This window comes from Prionailurus viverrinus, chromosome X (genome assembly GCF_022837055.1).
Source record: "Prionailurus viverrinus isolate Anna chromosome X, UM_Priviv_1.0, whole genome shotgun sequence".
Classification (NCBI taxonomy): Eukaryota; Metazoa; Chordata; class Mammalia; order Carnivora; family Felidae; genus Prionailurus; species Prionailurus viverrinus.
In genome coordinates this window covers 87,559,210-87,574,904 of record NC_062579.1, presented here as the reverse complement: position 1 = coordinate 87,574,904, position 15,695 = coordinate 87,559,210, and the positions used below count along the sequence as shown (strand labels likewise).

Sequence of the window (15,695 nt, the reverse complement as noted above, 5' to 3'; positions counted from 1 at the left end):
GGAACAACTCTTTTTCTTCTGTGACACCTTGACCTTCGCTTTTCAGAACTCAGAAAAACCCGTTTGTCCTCTTTGCTGTTGGCATTCTTGGTGAAGAAAACGTTATGTTCTTGACGTGATAGGGTCGCCGCTTCCCTCAAATCTGAAGAGCTACCACAAATTTAGCAGTTAGGATCCATCCACAGGCTTGCAGTACCACATACCTTTTTTTTTTTTTAATTTTTTTTCAACGTTTATTATTTATTTTTGCGACAGAGAGAGACAGAGCATGAACGGGGGAGGGGCAGAGAGAGAGGCAGACACAGCATCGGAAACAGGCTCCAGACTCCGAGCCATCAGCCCAGAACCCCACACGGGGCTCGAACTCACGGACCGCGAGATCGTGACCTGGCGGAAGTCGGTCGCTCAACCGACTGCGCCACCCAGGCGCCCCAACCACATACCTTTTCATGACTTCCCTAAAGATGTGGCCGTGAGGGGCGCCTGGGTGGCGCAGTCGGTTAAGCGTCCGACTTCAGCCAGGTCACGATCTCGCGGTCCGGTCCGTGGGTTCGAGCCCCGCGTCGGGCTCTGGGCTGATGGCTCAGAGCCTGGAGCCTGTTTCCGATTCTGTGTCTCCCTCTCTCTCTGCCCCTCGCCCGTTCATGCTCTGTCTCTCTCTGTCCCAAAAATAAATAAAACGTTGAAAAAAAAAATTAAAAAAAAAAAAAAAGATGTGGCCGTGACATGTCTTAAGAAAAAAAAAATGTAACTATTCTTCTTATCACCTCAATACTGCTCGGTATACACTATTTTTAAGTGTGGGAAGAATCCGGGGTGTCACTGGTTCTTCAGAGGAAATAAAAATAAAATTAATACATTTTGAGAGCTGAAAACGTGCTCAAGCTGTCACAGAAATCACAATATAAATATCTGGGTTCCTTACTATATTAGTCTCTGAGGATACAGGTATCTATAAAATATATGTGAGACCTACAGGAGAAAATCACCTAAGGTATCCAGAAAAATTCATTTAAGACTTGAAAAGATAGGGAATAATTCTAAGGGTGGAAAGGGTATTTCCTGACAGGGGACACTGTGCTCCCAACACTCTGAAAAGGTCAAGTCACTTCATGTGGTGAGGTACTGAAAGACGAATCTGAAGAGATCAGCAGAAAATAGATTATGGAGAGATTTGTATGCAAACGGTTTGGAGCATTTTTTAAATTTTTTCTGAAAAATATTTATTTTTGAGAGACAGAGAGAGAGAGAGATTGCGAGCAGGGGAGGAACAGAGAGAGAGGGAGACACAGAATCCAAAGCAGGCTCCAGGCTCTGAGCTGTCAGCGCAGGGCCGGACGCGGGGCTGGAACCCACCAACCGTGAGCCCATGACCTGAGCCGAAGTCGGTTGCTCAGCTGAGCCACGCAGGTGCCCCTGGAGCATTTTTTAATATCGGATTTATTGCATTATAGAATAAGAAGGGAGGAGGACCAAAGACAGGCTCCCAAGGAAATTACAAAGGAAATTGAGTAGAAAGTGTCAGAGAGCTATGGGAAGAACTAGCAAAGAAGCATCCAGGAAATAAAGGGAAAATTCTAAGAGGGACCTAGTGGTCCACCAAGTCAAGGATTGCTGAATGATCAAGTTAGCTAAGAACCGGAGAAGTCATTAAATTTAGTAATTAAGAGCTGGTTGGTTGTTTTCCTAACCTTCAGCAGACTTTTAACAGGCCACAAGTTGAAGACTGATCAGTTAATTATTTTTTATTTAATGGACACTTATAACATTTGCTATCTGCCAGGCACTGTTCTAAGAGCTTGGCAAATATTCATTTGTTTAAACCTCTGGGCACCTGGGTGGCTCAGTCAGTTAAGCATCTAACTCTTGGGATCAGCTCAGGTCAGGAACTCATGGTTTGTGAGCCCTGCATTGGGCTCTGGGCTGACAGTGCAGAGCCTGCTTGGGATTCTATCTCTCTGGCTCTCTTTGCCCCTCCCCTGCTTGTATGTGCACGCATGCATGTTCTCTCTCAAAAATAAATGAATGAACTTAGAATAAAAAAAAAAAAAGAGAGAGAGAGAAGCACCTGAGTGGCTCAGTCAGTTAAGCGTCTGACTTCGGCTCAGGTCATGATCTCGTGGTTCATGAGTTGGAGCCCCGCATGGGGCTCTGTGCTGACAGCTAGGAGCCTGGAGCCTGCTTCGGATTCTGTGTGTCCCTCTCTCTCTGCCTCTCAGCCACTCACGCTCTGTTCTCTCTCTCTCTCTCTCTCTCTCTCTGTCTCTCTCTCAAAAATAAACATAAAAAATGTTTCTTTAAATCAATTGTAGAACATTTGGGTATCTTTTAGTCAAGGATCTTTTGATGGGAAACAACAGAAGTCTACTCCCACTAGGTTGAACAAAAAGGAAGATTTATTAGAAGAATCCAGGGAAGGTCAACAGTGTGAACTTTAGTTTACCCTCCCAAAAGAGCAGAACTGGTTAATTTATTTGATACACCAGCAGGATTTGATGTAGTTGATTACTTTTTCGTCCTTGAAACGCTTTGTTCTCTTGACTCCTAAGATACCATTCCCTCCTGGGTTTCCTTTTACCTTACCGGCTGCACCATTTATGTTTTCTTTTCTGGCTCCTCCTCATCCTGACCTCTAAACCATTGGTGCTCAAACTTTAGCATACATTTGAATCACCTTACTAAAACACAGCTTGCTGGGCTCTACCCCCAGAGATGCTGATTTCAGTAGGTCAGGAATTGGGAAGAAAAATGTGTATTTCTAGCAAGTTCCCATGTGATGCTGATGTTGCTGGTGTAGGGACCATGCTTTGAGAAGCAATGCTTTAAACACAGGAGCCAAAGCCCAGTCCTTAGAGAGTTTCTGTATTTACATATATACTGCCTCAATGATCGCATCCAGTCTCCCGACTTTCAAAAGCAGCTGTACAGAGATGACTCCTAAATTCGAATCTCTAGCTCAGACCTCTCCATTGAAAGTTTGTGTAACTGATATACCTACTCAACATATCTACTCAGATATACAATGGTCATCATGATCTTAAGTTTTCAAGACCAGATGCTTAAAAAAAAAAAAAAGTGTATTTATTTTGAGAGAGAGAGAGAGAACAGGCACATGTACTAGAGCAGGGGAGGGGCAGAGAGAGAGAGAGGGAGAGAGAGAATCCCAAGCAGGCTCTGTGCTGTCAGCTTACAGAACCCAGTGTGAGGCTTGATCTCATGAACAGTGAGATCATGACCTGAGTTGAAATCACGACTCAGACGCTGAACTGACTGAGCCAGCCAGGCACCCCAGGACCAAAATCAAATCTTCCCTCACAAAACCTGCTCTTCCTATGTTCTGTCTCATTTCTGTAAATGGCAACTCCATCATTCTTTTTCTTTTTTCCAAGTTTTTATTTAAATTCCAGTTAGTTAACGTACAGTGTAATATTAGCTTCAGGTGTAGAATTAAGTGACTCATCACTTACGTGTTACACCTGGTGCTCATCACAATAAGTGCCCTACTTAATCCCCATCACCCATTTCATCCATCCCCCCCCCCCCCGCCCCCCCAGCAACCCTCTGTTTGGTCTCTATAGTTAAGAGTCTGTTTCATGGTTTGAATGGCAATTCTATTCTTCTATTTGCTCGGGACAAAAGATTTGAAGTCATTCTTGACTTTTTTTCTCCTATCATGCCCTATATCCAATCCATCTGCAAATTCTGTGAGTTCTACCTTCAAAATATATCCAGAATCTCATCATCGCTCACCACATCGACCATGACCATCTTGATTCAAGCCATCATCATTTCTTGCCTCCATTATTGAAATAACTTCCTAACTAATCTTCCTACTTCTGTCATGGTTCTTATGTTCATTCCCCACACAGAAGCTAAAATGAGTCTTTTAAAACATTAGTCAGCTGCTCAGCAAATGAAGTCCCTTCCTATTTTTTTGCGAAACTCTCAGCATTAGAATCTTTTTTTAATAATTTATTGATTTTTTAATTTATATCCACATTAGTATATAGTGCAACAATGATTTCAGGAGTAGATTCCTTAATGCCCCTTACCCTTTTAGCCCATCTCCCCTCCCACAACCCCTCCAGCAACCCTCTGTTTGTTCTCTATATTTAACAGTCTCTTATGTTCTGTCCCCCTCCCTGTCCATATTTTATTTTTGCTTCCCTTCCCTTATGTTCATCTGTTTTGTATCTTAAATTCCTCATATGAGTGAAGTCATATGATATTCGTCTTTCTATGAATGACTAATTTCACTTAGCATAATACCCTCTAGTTCCATCCACATAGTTGCAAATGGCAAGATTTCATTCTTTTTGACTGCTGAGTAATATACTCCATTGTATATAGATACCACATCTTCTTTATCCATTCATCCACTGATGGACATTTGGGCTCTTTCAATACTTTGGCTATTGTCGATAGGTCTGCAATAAACATTGGGGTGCATGTGCCCCTTTGAAACAGCACACCTGGGGGCGCCTGGGTGGCTCAGTTGGTTAAGCGTCCAACTTCGGCTCAGGTCATGATCTTGCGGTCCGTGAGTTCGAGTCTCACGTCGGGCTCTGTGCTGACGGCTCAGAGTCTAGAGCCTGTTTCAGATTCTGTGTCTCCCTCTCTCTCTGACCCTCCCCCCATTCATGCTCTGTCTTTCTCTGTCTCAAAAATAAATAAACATCAAAAAAAAATTTTTTAAAGAAACAGCACACCTGTATCCCTTGGATAGTGCAATTGCTGGGTCGTAGGGTAGTTCTATTTTTAATTTTTTGAGGAACCTCCATACTGTTTTCCAGAAAGAGAGCCTCTTTCTCTGCATCCTCGCCAACATCTGTTGTTGCCTGAGTTGTTAATGTTAACCATTCTGACAGGTGTGAGGTGGTATCTCATTGTGATTTTGATTTGTATTTCCCTGATGATGAGTGATGTGGAGCATCTTTTCATGGGTTGGTTGGCCATCTGGATGTCTTCTCTGGAGAAGTGTCTATTCATGTCTTTTGCCCATTCCTTGACTGGATTATTTGTTTTTTGGGTGTTGAGTTTGATAAGTTCTTTATAGATTTTGGATACTAACCCTTTATCTGATATGTCATTTGCAAATATCTTCTCCCATTCCGTTGGTTACCTTTTAGCTTTGCTGATTGTTTCCTTTGGTGTGCAGAAGCTTTTTATCTTGATGAGGTCCCAAAAATTCATTTTTGCTTTTGTTTCCCTTGACTCTTGAATAAGAAGTTGCTGCAGCTGAGGTCTGTCATAGACTCTAAGTCTAAAGTTCTCTTTTGGCCAGCAAAAGAGCGGACACAGGATTAAAGCAAGAGATGGCTAATGTCCAGGAGAAGACAAGAGCCCCGTATAAGGGTCCTTGTCCCATATTTATTCAGATCAGAAGGCTTACAAATTTGATGGGATGGGTGTGCACAAAGAGACAAAGAAACAGTGAACATTAACTTGTGGACGTGAAGGAAAGGGGGGTTTTGAAGACATACGGTGTCTGGGGTTTGGGTCAATATAAAACAAAATCCTGGAGCCGGGCAAATGGGCAGATAGCTGTTAATGGCAGACATGAGGCAGCACCTCTGTTTATCTTAGCTAGCCTAGGGGATGAGACAGATAGGGGGAATAACCTCAGGGTTAATAAGGCACCTTTTCTTTTGTTAACCATCTCTTCTCTTTGGGCTGCTTCGCCTGCAGCTCAGTGGTCCATAGTCCAATTCACCAGTTTACCTAACCTGGCCCTATCCTCCTGTGCAAGCAGCTTTTCTGCTATAGTACTAAATTGGGGATGCTTCCACCCTGAACATCTAATCTTGTTTATTTCATATTCCTATGTATTGGGCACCTTTGTGCCTGTTCCTTTTCTGGGCCTTTGCCTCTTCCTCTCTATTCTGCACCCCCTCTCTAGTTTGGGGTGCTGTCGCACCTCCCTATTCCTGGCACCTTTGTACCTCGCTATTCTTGGGGTGCTTTTTCCACCCCCATATTCTTGGGGTGCCAATCTGGTTTATCCAAACTTGGTTGTATTTTATGACTTTGTAAGTCTTTATGCCTTGTTAACCCATTGGTGTAAGCCCCAGGGGATTCCTAAGCTTATCCCCCACAGAGGTCAAAGAGGTTTTTGCCTGCTTTCTCCTCGAGGATTTTGATGGCTTCCTGTCTTACGTTTAGGTCTTTCACCCATTTTGAGTTTATTTTTCTGTACGGTGTAAGAAAGTGGTCCAGGTTCATTTTTCTGCGTGTTCCTGTCCTGTTTTCCCAGCACCATTTGCTGAAGAAACTGTTTTTTTCCTCCCACTGGACATTCTTTCCTGCTTTGTCTAAGATTAGTTGGCCGTACGTTTGTGGGTCCAGTTCTGGGTTCTCTGTTCCGTTCCACTGATCTGAGTGTCTGTTTTTGTGCCAGTACCATACTGTCTTGATGATTACAGCTTTGTGATACAGCTTGAAGTCCGGGATTGTGATGCCTCCAGCTTTGAGCTTTTCTTTTTCAGGATTGCTTTGGCTATTTGGGGTCTTTTCTGGTTTCATACAAATTCTAGGATTGTTTGCTCTAGCTCTGTGAAGAATGCCGGTGTTATTTTGACAGGGATTGTTCAGCATTAGGATCTTATTGGGAGGCAGAGCCTGTCTCCAATTACAAACCAAGAAAATTTCCGAGAAACTGAGTGGAAACATATGACCTAGACTTGGCCTGCATGGAAGCTGGTATTAGTACAACACAGAAGCAGGGACAGTGTCGCATTCATTCTGGCCACAATAAGTCAATCTCTAGGGGCATCAGTGGCAGTGCTGTGTTTCCAGCAGCAGTGTATGGCACTCATCAGATTAATTCTGAGGTACGATTTTAGTTACAACTCTGAATTTCTTTTTTTTATTAAATTTCTTTTTAATGTTTATTTTTGAGAGCAACAGAGAGACAGAACATGAGCAGCAGAGGGGAAGGGGTAGAGTGAGAGGGAGACACAGAATCTGAAGCAGGCTCCAGGCTCTGAGCTGTCAGCACAGAGCCTGACATGAGTCTCGAACTCACAGACCGTGAGATCATGACTGGAGCCGAAGTCGGACGCTTAACCGACTGAGCCACCCAGGCGCCCCAGCAATTCTGGATTTCTAACTATTCTTGGTTCCTGTCTTTTTTTCTTGAACCTGGTTCTCTAGAGTCTTTAGCTTTCTTGAGCTACCCAACTGACTTTCAGTAAATTCCTTCCATTCTTAAGACAACCAGAGTCAGTCCCATTCGACTAAGAACGCTGTTCCTGCTGGCGTCAGTTGAACATCCAGTATAAGAGAAATAATACATTGAATTTTGCTTTAGTATTGGCCGCCATATATTAACTGACAAACTAGAATGAAACAAAGGAACTCAACTAAATTTGCGGGGAGATTTAAATCATGTCCTGTGAAGCATGATTGAAGAGATTGTACACGTTTCGTCTGTAGAAATATCAGGGGACCATAACTGTTTTCAAATAATCCTAGGAAGAGGGAGGAAAGTTATCACTTTGTGCAGCACTAGAGGGCAGTACTAGCCCAAGTTACAGGAAAATTGATTTCCGCGTACTATATATACAGAGACACTCCAATAAGTAAACCACAACAGTGGGACAAAACTACAACAGTAAGATAAACCGCCTTGAATTGAGGTATTGACACTGGAAGCACTGAAGCGGAAGCTAATGTGTTACATTAATTAATGTGTTCAATGTGTTACAATCAGTGATCTCTGAGGTTCCTTCTAAGTCTGAGGCTATTGGAAAAACAAACACATGGTGACCTCTGGCCAATTATTGCAGTCATATGATTTAGAGACCATTGATCAGTCCCTCAGATTTTTAAAATAATGGGTAGAGGGGCGCCTGGGTGGCTCAGTCGGTTAAGCGTCCAACTTCGGCTCAGGTCATGATCTCACGGTTCGTGGGTTCAAGCCCCGCGTGGGGCTCTGTGCTGACGGCTCGGAGCCTGGAGCCTGGAGCCTGTTTCAGATTCTGTGTCTCCCTCTCTCTCTCTGCCCCTCCCCCGTTCATGCTCTGTCTCTCTCTGTCTCAAAAAATAAATAAACGTTAAAAAAAATAATAACAGGTAGAGATGATACTAGAAGAAAAAATAGGTAATCATTCCCACCTAGAGAAGTGAGAGCAACATAGGTTTTATGTACCTAGAATGGAGATTAAGCACTATACTTTAGAACAAAATTAGGTATTAATTTACATATACTTAACTATTCTTTCTTAGGCAAATTTCTCTGGCAGAGTACCATAACAATTAATTTATTTATTTTTTAAATGTATTTATTTATTTGAGCAGGGGGGGTGGTGCAGGCAGAGAGAGAGGGAGACAGAGAATCTCAAGCAGGCTCCAAGATGTCAGGGCAAATCCCGAAGTGGCGTTGAACTCATAAGTCGTGAGATCATGACCTGAGTGGAGATCAAGATTCTGATGTTAAACTGACTAAGCCACCCAGGCGCCCCACAAATTATTTTGATTTAAAAGTTAAGTGCTTTATGGAAAGAGTTCTGTTATAATGTTTTCTTTTTTAGACTTTATTATCAAGTAATCTCTACACCCAATGTAAGGCTTGAACTCACAACCCTGAGATCGAGAGTTGCATGCTCTTCCAACTAAGTCAGCCAGGCACCCCTGTTATATTGTTCTTAACAGATAATTTTGAGAATGCAATGATTCCTATCACTTGTGTTAAACAAGTTACATTCCTGGCATGGGGCACCTGAGTGGCTCAGTCAGTTAAGTGGTTAAGTGTCCAACTCTTGATCTCAGCGCAGGTCACGATCTCATGGCTCATGAGATTGAGCCGGGCTCTGTGCTAACAGAGCAGAGACTGCTTGGGATTCTCTCTCTCCCTCTTTCTCTGTCCCTCCCTTGCTCGCTTGCTCTCTCTCAAAATAAATAAATAAAATTTTTAAAAAGACTATATTCTTGGAAAAGGCTGAAACTCCAATTAGATTAGGTATTAAGTCTCAAGTTTGGTGATGTGGGACCTAGCATCAGTGACTCCATTTTGGGCAGGTTGTCTCTTTTTTAACCATCTTCAGCCCCTTTGATCAAACTCTTAGCTAAGCTGAGAGATGTGACCAAATTTTAAGGTTTTAGTGCCACTTCCAGCCGCCTCTCAAGTTCTCCCAGTTTTTGTTGATTCTTTGCGAGGTACTCACAGGTCATGACGATTTTGCTGACTCTGATATTCACAGGTCACAACAGCAGGCTCACAATTTTTTAGTGGGTGATTTTCTTTATTCTTTTCCTGGCATTCCAGTTTTAGGGACGTCATTTTTGGGGGGTAGTTAGCGGCTGCAAACATGCATTTAAATGTTTGAGAGAGTATAGCACACCAAGGAGATGACTATGATTATTACAAGTGAGATAATTACCGATGTCTGGAGTTCCCTTCAAGCCATGGTCTCCAGGCCCCAAACCAATTAAAATCAAATAAGTCAAAGAAAGACCACATTGAAGGAGTCACCTTTTAAAGCCAAGTGGCTTGCTCAGTGAGCTTATGTAACTGAGTTCCAACTTCCCCAGAAGTGTTAATCCAGGTACAAGAGGTAGTATTGGCCACAGCACAAACACCTCCTTGTGCAGCTAAAACATAATCAAGGGTTATCCCTACCCACAAGAACAATTTTGGCCAGAGGGTCTAAGGATTTTTGTCAGACAGCTGTTGCGTTAGCAACAGATTCTGTAATATTTTCAAGAATTAAGGAGAGATTCCTGATCACAGCCTTATGTACATTTATTCCTAAACAGGGAAGTTGGGACCCACCAAAGGGAGCTAATTTTCAATCTGCCTCTGGTACAGACGTGGGGGTAAGTAAAATGTTAGGGTCTACAGACGACACAAGTGGTTTTATTCTCTCTCTCCTTTTTTTAATGTTTATTTTTGAGAGAGAGAGAGAAAGAGTATGAGCTGGGGAGTGGCAGAGGGAGACAAGGACAGAGGATCCAAAACGAGCTCTGTGCTGACAGCAGAGAGCCTGGTTCGGGCTTCAAACTCATGAACCCTGAGATCATGACCTGAGCCGAGGTCAAGAGACACTTAACCGCTTAACGGACTGAGCCACCCAGGCACCTCCAGCTGGTTTCCTTCTGATTACCTTTGCTTGTTTTCTTTTCTCTGTATAGAGCCCAGACCCAAGGTTCCCTGCATTTGGAGTTGTTAACTAGAGATGGGGGAATGGATCCCCAGGTTAGAAAGTGTGACCCAAGAGTGAAAGGGCGGAGTTTGTTCTAGAGAAACTGAAGCAGGGGCATCGTGCAAGCCCAACAAAGGTTGTTCGGAGGTTGGATTACCCTTTTTAGCAACTGCCTGGGAGCAACAGATGATGGCATTATCTTTTCAGGCCAACGACACTCTAAAGGAAAGAATGAGAGAAAAAGAACAGTTTCATGTTTACTTAAAGTATGCAGTCTTGATCTAGGGTCTTGGGAGGGAGCAGCCTGCCTTGAGGTCAGCTACTTCTTCTGTTAGCCAATTTGATTTCGAAGCCTCCGGCTGTGTGGAGGACCAGCTATCAGGTGAAGACTCCTTTAGCTGTGAAATACATATCCAGGGTTCAAGTCCCTGAAATTCAGCTCCCGTCCGGTCAGTGGGGAAGACCTGGTCTAGTCTTTTCCAAGGAGATTAAAGGGCAGTCTTTGTTCTGAGCGATTCCAAACTCGCAGGATGGGAGAAAATGGGAAATGTTAGTCTGAAAATTTGTAGCCAGATATTTGAGGAAACCAGAAGAATTCAGGACCCAGTTCTGTTATAGGTCTATAACAAAACCCTAAGGCAATTAATAGGATTAGAATCTAATATTAAAAAGGTGCTAGCATAATTCTTCTTAATACAATTACCCCCCTTTTTTTCACCAAAGATAATTTATTTGCACTAAATATGCTATGATTATTTACACAAGTGCGGCAAGAATAGTGATCGACCATGTGAGCTCTTTTTAAGACTGCTCTGCTGAAACCTCATAGGCAAGGTACCAGGCCGATTTTTCCAAAGGGCATATTGGTTTCATAAAGTTAACCTTAGTTTTTTTTCAACTCTCTGGTCATTTTTGAGTCTGCACACATCTCTGTCCAATATGGCATTTCAAAAAAATATGACATTTCAGTCAACGCCTTGGTAATATAAGCAATGTTTCTAATTGTGTCTTGTTACAAGGAAAACAGATTCTTATTGAACTTATGTAAATGACTATTTTTGCCATAAAAAGACCCAGGAATCTCTGGATTTTGGAGGAATCATGTAAGAGAGAAAGGACATGTGTCATCATTGTTTACAAAGGTCTACTTTTATTTCTGGAATACTTATATACCTATACAAATACAACATAAAGAAAATATTTGTTTTAATTTCAGTATAGTTAACATGCAGTGTTATGTTAGTTTCAGGTGTACAATATAATGATTCAACAATTCTGTACATTACTCAGTGCTCATCATGGTAAGTGTACTCTTAATCCCCATCACCTATTTCCCCCATCCCCCCACCCTTCTGCCCTCTGGTAACCATCTGTTGTTCTCTGTAGTTAAGAGTCTGGTTTTTGGTTCATCTCTTTTCTATTCTTTGATTTTTTTGTTTGTTTGTTTCTTAAATTCCATATATGAGTGAAATCATATGGTATTTGGCTTTTTGTTTCTGACTTATTTTATTTAACATGATGCCCTCTAGTGCCACCCATGTTGTTGCAAATGGCAAGATCTAATTCCTTTTCGTGGCTGAGTAATATTCCACGGCATGTATGTATATACACCACTTCCTTATCCATTCATCTATCGATGAACACTTGAGCTGCTTCTGTATCTTAGCGATATAAATATTGATGCAAGAAACATAAGGGTATATACGTCTTTTCAAATTAGTGTGTTTTTGTTTTCTTTGGGTAAATACCCAGAAGTGGAATTGCTGTTTTTAATTTTTTAAATGGTGTTTTCCACAGTGGTTGCACCAATTTGCATTCCTACCAATAGTATATGAGTGTTCCCTTTTCTCCACGTCTTTGTCAACACTTGTTCCTTGTGTTTTTGATTTTACTCATTCTGACTGGTGTGAGGTGATATCCCATTGTGATTTTGATTCACGTTTTTTTTAGACAGATTATTTGTTTTCTTGGTGTTCAGTTGTGTGAATTCTTTATATATTTTGGATATTAAGTGTTTATTGAATATATCATTTGCAAATATCTTCTCCCATTCAGTAGGTTGCCTTTTTTTTTTAATGGTTTCTGTTGCTATGCAAAGATTTTTATTTTATATATATATGTATATATATATATATATATATATATATATATACATACATACATATTTTTAGTCATCTCTACACCCAACATGGGAATCAAACTCATGACCCTGAGATCAAGAGTTAGATGTTTTACCCACTGAACCAGCCAGATGCCCCTCTATGAATTTCTTTTTTACATTCAGATTTTGTCCTGTTTTTACTTTTTCCCATTCTGACATAGCCAGCTTCACTTTAGGACAAATTAAATTTCTTTTTCTTCAACAAAATGCATCTCATACCTTTTCTTACTGAAAATACAGATTCTACTTTCCTTGAACACAGAGGTGCTTCCCCTATAATTTCTAGTAGCTTTAATTTACATATATTTATATGTAAATATATTTTACCTGCGTTGAAATTAAATGAAATACTTTAAATTACATATATTAAAATTTTTAATCCTTAAAAGCCTTATTTTCTACTGAAAATTAAGATGTGAACAATTCTGGACTATCTCTTACACTAGCATTCTGTGGCTTGACAAATACAGAAATACTTTTTGTAATTTGTAGAAATACATGCTTTCTCATAGTACATTTTTCAGTATGGCACAAAACATGTTTACTAATGCGCCCAAATATCACTAGTTCCTCTGTAAAGGAAGCCAAAAGTGGATAAATCTATTTTTAGTAATGTTTCAGTATTTTATTTTATTTGGAGATGACCTAGATATTCAATATATTTGTTCTAACTCATCATTTAACCTAACTTGCCCAAACTTTAACTTTTGAGTATCCAAAAGATTTTGGGAACTCTTTGCTGGAAAGTTCACCTAGAAACTCTTATGCATTTATGTCCATTTAAAGCATTTGCTCTTGATAATGATGTTTAGATTACTTATGAAAGCGTTATTACACGTTAGACAAAGTCATTCAATATTCCCCGCTGTTTTTCTGACTGACAAATTTTGTAACAGAGGCAACATCTACTTATGAGGTTAGGAAAGCCAGGTGTAATAAAAGTTGTATGTCTGTATTGCATTCATTTAATGTTGACAACTCTACGGACAGTCCATTTTGTTTAAAACACCAACTTAAAGTAGCTTTTATTCACTGAAGATTGTCTTAGGCCATGTGAACTTGAAAAGAAACCCAAAACCTTTGGCTCAGTTTTCCTAGTTTTAAAAACTTTTTGTAATGTTTACTCATTTTTGAGGGAGAGACAGAGAGATAGAGAGAGACAGAGAGAGACAGAGACAGAGGGCAAGTAGGGGAGGGGCAGAGAGAAAGGGAGACACAGAATCCCAAGCAGGATCCAGGCTCCGAGCTGTCGGCACAGAGCCCGACATGGGGCCCAAACCCACAAACTGTGAGATCATGACCTGAGCCGAAGCTGGCGCTTAACCAACTGAGCCCCTCAGGCACCCCTAGTTTCCCTATTTTTAAGAGCTCTAGGAATCCTTCCACAAAGGCTTTAGAAAGCTTTATTTTTCCTCTTGTTACATAGTTTTGTTTTAGTTGAGGGGAGAGGGCCTAATAAAAAAAAATTCCTATCAGGTTCTGAATATCAGCTTCCAATTTAGCCAACTGCTAAAAATAAAATAAAATAAAATAAAATAAAATCTCTTTCAATATCTCATCAGTTTCCAGCTGGGACGAACAGTAAATATTTCTGGCAGTATTTAACAATCCCTTGGGCTCAGATATTTAGAAAGAGGATGCAAAAGATATTTTGTTTTCCTTTCTCTACTGGGTTCTACTGATAAAGATCTGGGACAGCCAAGTCTGGTAAGCATTCTCACCCTTAGCCAGTTTTCACTAGCTTCCCCAGGATCCCATCTATAGGCCAAGAGGGGTTTAGAGTGTAGCTCCAGTATCTACTAGAATTCACCAAGGTTTCTCATTAATTTTTAGTTTGTAGTTTAAGAGAATAATGTCGCATTTTACCAGAAAATTCCTGAGTCTCATCCACGCTAGAAGGGGCCCATATGAAGTCCCTTCTTTGAGGGTACAGTTAGAGCCCCACATCGGGCTTACTGCTGTCAGCCTGTCAGCACAGAGCCCGCTTCAGATCCTCTGTCCGCCTGCCTTTGCCCCTCCCCTGCTTGTACTCTCCCAAAAATGAATAAACATTTTCTAAAAAAAAAAAAAAAAAAATAGTGGGCGTACCTAATTTGAACATTCCTCAAAATGGTCGCTGTAATTCCCCCTAATGGCTGGAAGTGGTTAGGTAGGAACCCAGCCACAAGGAGAATTTCGCCCACATTTTGGTCCAGTCATATCTAGCCACAAATAGGGTACAACTCACATTTCTGTCTAGCCATATTTTGGAACCCTCAGCCTCGCAGTTACCAAGCCCAGTTCTCAGGACACAAACACTTAGCAAGATTTTGCCATCTTTGTAGCTATCTATAGCTTCTGGAACCGTAGTTCTTAGATATACCTAGTCTTGGGGAGGTATGCTGGAAGGTGGTGTCCTTAATTCTTTTGCTTTTAATAATCTCATTTTTTTTTTTTTTTGGCTAAGTTTTTGGGTCTCTTGGAGCCAACCTAATACCTAAGAGGGATGTGCCCCTGGATTGGGAATTATGTGGAATTTTACAATGTACTTTGTTGCCCGGAAATTCTCGTAAAGTTGGCGGGTGACCTCGTGCCCATCTAACTGTTTTGTAACCGACTTATCTAACATGGGAGTCTTTGAGTTAGGTGCCAGGCATTCTGTCAGCTTCTAACTGCTTGACCCATGCTGTCTAATTTTGTAGCTCCTTTTATTGGCCTCCAAGATTCCCATTAGCAATAGCCGTTACTTAAAACAAGGCCTCTCACTGTACCCTGTCCAGTGTAAATTGAGCTCAGTCTGGTTCCAAACCCAGTCTGGTTTGTAAGTTGGGCCCAGTCTGATCCTGGACCAAATCCAGATTTCAAGTTGGGCTTGGCTCAACTCAACACCCAATCTGGTAACCACAATCAGTTCCCAGCCTGAAGTTTGGGAGAGTAGGGAGAGCGTTCAGGGAGGGATTCCATTCACATGGGGGAACTGTGGAAAGTCACTTAGATCGGGAGCTCCATGCAAGGAGAACAGAGCTCAGAACCAAGAAGAACTTACCCATGGCCCTCAGAAATAGCAAGAAAGGAAACTCAAAAGGGTTTTCAGGTATCATACCTTTGACTCTCATTGTCTCTGAAGTTGTTGGAAGTCTCCTTCAGCCCTGGCTGCCACGAAACCTGTTAAACAACAAAACTCAACTAAGTAAATTTAAAGATAAAATTGGTTTATTCAACAATACACGAATCAGGCAGTATCCCATCTAGCAAATAGAAAGGAGGTCTGAAGGACTGTAGAAAAAGAAAGATTTTTTAAAGGCAGAAAGGGGGGGGGAATAATTGGCAGTTTATTAGCAAAGAGTGCATTGTTTCAGGCAAGGTTGCCTTCCAAAGAGGGATGGGAGGTTTGTAACAGGCAAATTTATTCA

General features: G+C 41.4%; 1 protein-coding gene across 1 annotated transcript in view; it reads right to left on the bottom strand.

Annotated features, from left to right (window-relative positions):
• LUZP4 (leucine zipper protein 4) overlaps window positions 1-15,695 on the bottom strand; it is a 61,698-nt gene that overhangs the window by 28,641 nt on the left and 17,362 nt on the right. Inside the window, exon 2 of the mRNA XM_047843903.1 lies at window positions 15,386-15,447. Within this exon, the coding sequence (XP_047699859.1) occupies window positions 15,386-15,398 (13 nt within the window). The 5' untranslated portion in view covers window positions 15,399-15,447. The remainder of the gene's footprint in view (window positions 1-15,385; window positions 15,448-15,695) is intronic.